Below are 9104 nucleotides of genomic sequence, written 5' to 3' on the forward strand. Positions count from 1 at the left end.
TGTTGCACCACATGCTTCTAGCCAGGCAGCTGAGTTTCTTGCAGAAAGATAGTGAGCACTTGCTGGTCTTGTTCGGAACCAGTGTTCAACTTCAGGATGAACAAGTGACAATGCACTTAACATTGGCCTCCAGTTTGTAGCGTGTGGCATCTCTTGCTTAAATAGAAAGTATGATGCCACAGCCATGTGTGTTTCCATGAACTGTGTTGTGTCTCCAGCATTCTTAACAGCCTCATGAACACTCACCGGTGTTGTCCTTGGTCAGTGGAGACTCAGAGTTCAGAGGTGCTTTCACATGAGTTCACCTCCCAGGCTGGGGCAAGAAGGCACCTTGCTCGTTCCTCCAGCTGCTCACTGTTCGCTCTGGCCACTGCTGTTTGTTGTGCCACCGTTCACTCCATCGTTCTATTGCCAATGGCGTTGCGCCGTCACCTTCTGTTGCCACGTGTCACTTTGGTGACCTCTGCGAGTTGGTCTCTTGAGGTCCCACCCAGCTCTCAGTGATTTCAGCTGAGCTCTCAGTGGGGGAACCTCGCTGCTAGTGCAGACTGGGCCGTCTCTTCCACAGAAGCACTGTCCCACAGCCGGTCTGAGCACTTAGACCGCATTATCAGTGATTTCAGCTGTAGGGGTGACTTAACAAAACAAAAGACTTATCTATGGAGCCTAATCAGCTCTGTCTTTAAACAGTGGAGAGGGGCAGGTGAATTAGTACTTGTGACTCAGGGAGACCATCAAGCAAAACACCTGTGGAAGAAAACTCAGTCTTCACTCTTAAGTTATTTGCAACAAATCAGAGACAATTTGTTCATGCAATTGCAGGGAAGACAGCAATTGGACAGAGTGTCCGTCCTTAGGCAAATCTTCAAAATACAAACAATATAAAGCAATATTTATACCCTTTCATTACATATAGCTGTGTCCTGTTTATACATTTTTCTTCTCATTATGTTAGTCAACATTGCATTCCATTCTTATCTTAAAGCAAGGTCCCTTGTAGTTTTCCCATCCGCCTCGCACAAACCCCACTTTCAGAAATCTCGGTTTATTAGGGTTAAGGTTGGCCTGTTTCTTGCTCTGTCTCTTAACCAAACTAAAATAACTGCACACAAATCCTCTTTTCTCTTTCACACTTCCACACACCTGTCCCCACCCTCTCTCTTGGTGCCCTCAATCAGCACAGGCTAAGCACAGTTCTACTGCCCATTACTCATACAATAAGAATAACAACTTTTCATTTCACCCCCCACCCTGCATTCAAGTGATTTGTAACCCAACAAAAGGTGACCCAGAGTCCGTAGACATCCTTTCCCTGGGGTGTGAGAGAGTGGAAGTCTTCTCTAGTTTATGGGCCGCTGACCCTACAGACAGGGCACCTTTTCCCGGAGTGTGTGAAACCCTTCTTTAGCTTATCAGCCACTGACTCAGCAGACAGGACACTCCTGTGTGATTGGAAAATGGGTGGGGGACAGTCTAAGAATACCCCCACACCACTGAAGAGCACCCCTGCATACTACATGTACGTACATTATGGTCCTAGGACCTGCAGGTATTTAGAAATTGGGATGTTTACACGTGTGATAAGCCATCTAAACAGTTCCCACTAGAAGGAACCTTTGATCTAGATAAAATCATACACCTCAGAGGAAGCCACAAAGAGACTCCATGGGTCTCGAGTGAGTCTGAAGGACTCCCAGGCAAAATTAAAGACTCAAGTGCAGGATTTAAAAATGAAATGTAAAGCATCCGGATGCCTCCCTACCTGAACTACTGCATCAACTCCCTCAGCTCCTTTATAACCCCAAATAATTAAGGCTGAAAGCGAGGAGGGAAAGGAACAGGTTAATTTGAAAAGTCAGCTTGGCCTAGAGATAAAGAGAAAGCTGCTCTGCGTTCAAGGTCAAGAATCAACACAGACCATGCCAAGTACAAAAAAAAAAAGGCAACACAAGTTGCAGGACTGAGATTACATTTGCAAAGGTTGGCCGCCCAGTGAGACCCAACAGTCTGCCTTTGCGACCCTGGAACCGGTGTGGTTTGGGGACGCTGAAGAATCCACAGGCAGCCGGCCTGGACAGGAATACTGAGCAAAGGTCTCTGAAAGAGATGTTCCAAAAGACCCCAGGGCCAAAAAACCCTCCCAAGAGCAGAAGCAAGTTGGAGATTTTTTTTGCAGCTTACATCTGGACAACCTGTGCACAGGATAACCTCCCGTCCACCTCTCTCTCTCTCTCTGTCTCTCCTACCACCGAGCCTGGCCAGCCCGGGCAGCATGTTTGTGAGTATGAAAAAAGGTTGCAGGTGGGTCTACCTCCGGTCGTAGCAGGACTGGGCAATAAGAGGAGTTGGGAAAAAACCCTTCCATTTGGTTTTGAAAGGGTGTCTACGGACTCTGGGGCTGCACTGACCAAGGACAACAACTGTGAGTGGGGTGCAGAGAAGGGATGGGCACGTAAAAGGGGCTTTTGGGTTGCTGGATTTAAGAACCTGTGGGGAAAAGGACACTGCCCAACTTATTTGAGGGTGGGTCTTTTGCTCGCAGTTTACGTTTATGAACCTAGTTGTGGTGTTTTCCCGAATTAATGCTGAGTTACTCCCCTCCTTTTATTAAAAGTTTTTGCTACACTCAGACTCTGTGCATGCCAGAGGGGAAGTATTGCCTCTTAGAGGTGCCCAGGGGGTGTTGTGTAATTGTCCCAGGTCACTGGGTGGGGGCTCGAGCCAGTTTTGCTTTGTATTGTTGAAAAGGAACCCCTAGATACTGAACCCGGCCCTTGTTACTGCCAACTCTGACTGGCAGAAGAGTTTCTTTCTTTCTTTCTTTCTTTCTTGCCTCCTGGGTGTTTCGGATTTATCTCTACTGCAGAAAGATGTCTTCCTTCACAAACGCATGGAGTAACACTCCACAAAGCATGTACAACAGCTGCAACAATCCAGATGTAAGGTAGTGCCCTGAGTCCACAGTGCTGATCCAACCCCCACCGGCTGTCATGACCTTCCCAGGAGCCATTCTCAGCTCTTTCCCTCAGGAAAGCAGAGCAGAATCCTCGGGTGCAGCTGACATCGGAGGTGGGGATGGGGGCTCATGTGCTGATAGAGGCTTATAAAGTGATGGTGTCCCAGTGGTTATGGGAGATTACACGGTTATGGTGGCCAATACAGTTAGGATGGCTCCATGTCCACAGGGCCTCATATGGTTGTTGGGGAAAACAGGGTTAGGGGGCATTGTGATGGGGTCATCGGGACCTAAATGGAAACTGTAGACCATCTAACACCCAGCAGGCATATGAAATAATGAGAGAGCTGCATGAAATAATGAGAGAGCTGCATTTCATCACCACCACTGCAAACATTCCTATTGTTTGCCATGTTACCCTTGATCGGTTTTGTCTAATGCCTTCCTGGCTATGGGCTTCCTCTCTTATCAACCCAGTGAGCCTGAATCTCAACTACATGATGGATTTTACACTACGCTGTAAAGTGCAAATGAAGCTGGCTCCATAAGGTGTGCGTTACCTACATCTACCCTGACTGGAATGGCTCTTTCCCATCCCAGAGCACTGTCAGAAGGATTCAGTGTTAATGAGAATTAGGCCAGGTGATCTCCTATCCAGGAATATGGAGTGTTTCTTTCTGCTTTTTAACTTTCTAACAGCAGCTGCATAATGGAGATGCTTTTTGAACCTCTGATTTTATTGTGTTTTGTTTTTGCTGAGACTGACCAGAGTGAAACAAGTCATTAAAAATGGGGGCAGACAGACTTGATTGTCAAACTCTACAAGTGCAATAAAGAAGTAAGAGAACTGTGTGAGAAATACTCCACTTTGGAGCTGGGGATAGGTTGTAGCCCTTCATGAAACTATGGAAATGTGGTCTTGCTACTCTGCTTTCTTTCCTTCTTCTTCTTTTTTTTTTTTTTTGGACAATTTTTGACTCCACTTTATTTCTAATTCAAATATATACTACCTCATACTATCGGTCTTCTGGTTTAATTTCTCTTCCATTCGTTATCTTTTAATATCACCAAAGGCTTCCACATCTCTTGGCCAAAAGTGTCCTCCAGGTTTGGATACCCCCAATGTGGTGCACAAGTCAGAAAAGCTTGTGGCCTATTATCAAGAAATGTTGAGCATGAACAGCGCCCGTTAGCTTTAATGGGAGTTTTGCATCCTCAATTCTTTAGAAAAATGGGCCCGTAGCCTCTCTTATCAGGCATCTAAAATCAGTGGCTCCTTTGGCAAGAGGTTGGCTTAGCGGCTTCCACAAGCAAGATCATTGGAATAGTTGCTGCTCTAGTCCAGGCCCCGTTCTGTTAAGTCTTCAGTCTTCCATCAGATGCTCTCACTGGAATTCAAAGGATCAGAGTTCCCAGGCCTTCCAATTTAGAAGAAAAGAAAAGAAAAAAGAACTACGTAGATATTTTAGAGAGGAACCTTGGCGATATTCAGGCGTTTGTTCTCAATGAAGCTTGTGATCTGGCAGTGAAAGACTCATTGCTTAATGGGAAAAGGGTTATTCCTCTGCAGTTTAGGTCTTTAATGCCGCAGCTTTAAATTCATTATTGATTCTGGTGTATCTCAAAGGGGAGGGAGGAGTTGAGAGATGTCTGCTGGGGACGTGGACAGAATGGTACTTGGAGTACTCTGGAGCAAATGGAGACTGAGATGGATTTACTGCATTTCTTCAAGTTTGGCAACGATATAAACTTCACGGTATTGTCCAGTCATGCAGGTAGATCTGATTGATGAGGGGAAAGTGAAAAAGTTCCTCTATGGGCAGGTGATCTCCGAAAAACTGTGTTCTGATGGGGTTCTTGCACCTCCCTGTGAAGCATCTGGTACTGACCACTGTGGGAGAGAGGCCTGATCTTCTCTAGTAGCAATGTCTATGTTCTTCTGTTCGAAGCAGGGGTCCATAGGTACCGTCGGATATTGAAGACAAGAGCTGTATTGCTTTTACACAAAACCCAGAGCCAGATGGCTAAATCTCCCCTCCCCACCTGAGTGTTCTATCATGTCCTTAAAGAGGCAGGATGTTCTGGATAAATTTTTACTTTTATGTTGTCAGATCAAAAATTTGATTTGTGGAAAAAGTTCATCTTTTGGGAACTGAGAGCCACAAATATGTTGAAGAAAAATGGAGTGGGAAATGTAATTTTTTATCTGTAGTTCCTGCAATATCAAGCCATGGTATATCCAGTATATTTTAAAGAAAACTGGTCACAGTTACCTCAAAAACCATGAGATTCTTGTACGGAATGAATGGTCTGGGCATGAATCTCTTCATATCACACATGAGATTCCTGACTCCTGCAGATGATGATGGTGTAGTTCATAATTTGTCTATATGGGCAGAACGGACTCAGTCAAGTGTGTTGGCAACATCGTTGTGAAATCCACTTTTGGTCGTGTCATTTCACCAAGGAGTGGACATGGCTGCTGACCAGTTGATAAACGCAGGAGGGCAAAGCATGAGAAGATTAATTTAACTGACTTTTATTGGTGCAATAAAATTCAAAATCTCACTATGAAGCTGAACTATTTCTGCCCCATTGCCCTAAATGTTCTCAGCTCATCTCCAGCACTGCGAAATTCATGCAAAGGTTGTGTCAAGCATAGGCACTAATTTTTCTTTTTGCCAGTGGGTTCTCTCGAAGAGGTGTGTGTGTTTTGGGGCGGGGGAGGCTGGCCAATTTTGGGGGTAGACTATTTTCAGCACAATTATACACTTCTTTCATATTCTAATTATTGAATATATGTCTCTCATTGGTATCGTTACTATTTTAATTATGATTGAATTGTTAGAACGACATAATTACATTATCATGAATTGCAGTATATTCAAATCATTGCAATCACCTACAAGCAGTCTTCACTAACTTCCTAGTTTAAAGGCATTATGTCTCACTGTAGCTTTCTGGATGAAACTGTCAGCAATCTTATTGTCATTTAGTTCCCTGGTATGGTCTTGATGCACGTTAAGGACAGCTACATTATTCAGTTGCATTTGTCCCATTGGTGACTGGAGATAATCTGTAAGTCTTCTGAAGCTGGAGAATGAGCATTCTGCAGTTCAGGATGATACAGGCACAGTGAGAAGGATTCCTATAAATTTGCAGTACTCTGGAAGCTGCAAAAGAGATGGAGGTGCTTCCAGAGTACTGCAAAGGACCCCAAGATCTCTTTCTTGATGGATAACAGTTAATTTAGACCCTATCATTAGCTGTGTATAGTTGGGATTATCTTTTGCCATGTGCATTACTTTGCATTGAACATTGAATGTCATGTGCCATTTTGTTGCCAAGTCACCCAGTTTTGTGAGTCCTCTGCTGTCCGCTTTGGATTTAATTATTTTGAGCAATTTTGTATCATCTGCAAATTATGCCACCTCACTGTTTACCCCTTTTTCTAGATCATTTATGAATATGTTGAACAATGCTGGTTCCAGTACAGGCCCCTGGGGGCACCACTATTTACTTCTCTCCATTCTGAAAATGGGCCATTTATTTCAATCTTTTGTTTCCTATCTGTTAACTGGATTGCCTGGCAATGCTTTCAGCATCATCTAATGATCCTTAATATCATTTAATGACAAGCCTGCCTCTTTTTATAAACAAACTCCCTGCCCCAAGGGCAGAAGCTGGAAGAAGCACAGAACTTATCGCATTTTACACTCAAGCTCTGTCTGGGGCTAGGGTGTGGACTGTGAACAGACTTCTGGTGCAAAGCTTGCGGGGGGGCAGGAATCACTATGGGTCGGTCCAGTTTTTAGGTGGGCCAGACCCCCTGCCCCTCCTCTTACCCATGAGACTCCAGCCTCAGTCTTGGCCAGAAGTGGGAGCTGGGTCAGAGTAAGAACGACACAGGTAGCTGTGGGGAACTGTGGCCCATCCACCTGCCATGTATGGGGGGTGCAGCAGCCGGGGATATGGGCTGGGGTCTGCTCTCGGGCCTCCCCACCCTGTCAGGTGGGGGGGGGGAGAGCTCCCCAGCCTGGATCCTGTTTCGGCTTGGCCAGGGGGATGGGGCCTTGGGCAAGAAGAGGGGCAGGAGTGGGCCCACAAAGGGGGCCAGACCTCGTGGCCCTCCCACTATTAGGAAGAATTTATCATCCCTGGTCTAGAGTTAACACTGCATCAAGTACGTGATCTGGTGGCCACTTTTCTTTTCCTCATGAGAATGTGGGTCACTGTCCTGCAAAGACTCACGTCGACTCTTACCACGAACCGTGTGATTGGTCTTCTTGAAAGTCAAGAAAAAACTTACATTCTTAATGTGAAAATCTCTCTAAGTCTTTGCAGGAAAAGACTCTGTGTATCCAGGGCTTTGAAAATTGTAATTGAAGAAGTTCCCGGTATTGCCTGCTCCTCAGGGAGGAATTTCGTCCAGTGCGATTTTTAAGAAAGGAGGAAGGAACAAGGAGAACCAGAAGACTGATATTATGATGCATCAGAGTTTTTAATGCAAATGAAATTGGCAGTACACAGTTACAGGAAGAACTAGCACAGAGCAGAAAGAATGTATTGCCAGAGTTTCAAGAAGGCCTGTGACCAATCACAGGCCTCAATGGGTCGCATTTCAGACAAGATGTTCTCTTTACTTTGTTGCATCTGCAGACGTCGACAAACAAGTCCCCTCTGTAACCATTTTAAGTTCTTTGTTTTACCCCAGTCGGTGGGAAATGAGACAAAGCAAAATAGAAGCAGAGGACTACACAGCTTCTCCATTATACATCAGCCATAGCAGAGCTCAAGGTGAGATGTTTAACGTATGTATTAATGGAAAGGATAGAACATATAGGGCCTAATTCTCCTTGACAGCAAGGTCTCTTTTTTCCCTTGTAAAGGGACTTATAGTGATAATGAATGTAAATGATGCCTATCTTAAGGCCCTTGTTTCCTTCACACTGCAGGGTTAGTGTAAATAGCTTGTGTGTAATTCAGAATGAGTCCACATGTGAATAAAAGAATCAGCACATGCCTGGGAAAGAGTCCTTAAGCGTAACATTAGAAATGTAGCATGACTATCAGACCAAGGTGCTGAGCACACACAGCTCCCACTGACTTCAAGTAGAGCCATGTTTGCACAGCATTTCCGAAAGCCATGTCCAAAAGATCAGCGGTGAATCTGTATCTTGCTGTTCATTTCCTGGTTCTTCCTTCTTCTATGGAGGTTCCTGCTGGGTTTAACATGGGCTACAATATCCACCAAGATACTTACGGCCATATCCCCCGTATCCCAATAATCCCCCATAACCATAAGGACCCGGGTAACCGCAGTATCCCGCATGGCCCAATAATCCCCCGTAACCGTAAAGGCCCGGGTAACCACAGTATCCCCCATGACCCAATAATCCCCCATAACCGTAAAGGCCCCCGTAACCACCATATCTCCCTAAACCATACAACCCTCCATAATGGCCTCCGTAACTGTACAATCCACCCAAACCGAATGAGTCTCCCAAACCAGCTCCGACCACAGGTGCTCCTATGGCTGCCACTTCGCTCTGCTGAGGGAAATTGCTCAGAATTGGTCCTGGGAGGGTCACGACAACCGGGGAGGGTCTGATCACCACTTCGGAGTCAGGGCACTGCCTAACGCATGGCTCGTTGCAGCTGCCAGTGACTGGACTGGGTCGGGCCACCCCGCATTCTGGATAGCAGAGACTGGAGGAAGTCATCTTTCTAGGATGGAGGTAAACCTGAAACACACAACCGGGGTTAGAGTAAAGAGAAGGTACAACTGCCAGTGGAAGAAAGGCTTCAAAGTTCGATTAGAATTGTCGTGAGGTCTCGAGAGAGAGAGGAGAAGTGGATTTAATCTCTTTGCATGTGGTCATGTATTTGTTCCCATTTTCTCTTTTTATGCCTGTTGTCCACTGGCACTAAACTTCTCTCCCAACTGGCCCCTTTGAAACCCTCTCAATGATTTTCTCTGTAAAACACTGACTAGAATAAATGCAACGATTTCTATACTGGACACCTGGGATTTTGGGTCCATTTTAGACATTTATCAAAGATAACATGGCTGGGATCATTCTAATCACTTCTTTTTGTTTGAGGATTTAACCTCTGCATGCAAACCAGTTGAGCTCAGTATTACAGT

General features: G+C 45.3%; 1 protein-coding gene across 1 annotated transcript; it reads right to left on the minus strand.

Moving 5' to 3' along the window:
* Positions 1-8184: 8184 nt before the first annotated feature.
* Positions 8185-8697, minus strand: LOC119565097 (claw keratin-like). The gene has a single exon (XM_037889466.2). The coding sequence runs from the start codon at positions 8677-8679 to the stop codon at positions 8185-8187; it is 495 nt and encodes a 164-aa protein (XP_037745394.1). The 5' UTR covers positions 8680-8697.
* Between the last annotated feature and the right edge of the window lie 407 nt (positions 8698-9104).

The sequence above is a fragment of the Chelonia mydas genome, chromosome 1 (assembly GCF_015237465.2).
Source record: "Chelonia mydas isolate rCheMyd1 chromosome 1, rCheMyd1.pri.v2, whole genome shotgun sequence".
Lineage (NCBI taxonomy): Eukaryota > Metazoa > Chordata > Testudines > Cheloniidae > Chelonia > Chelonia mydas.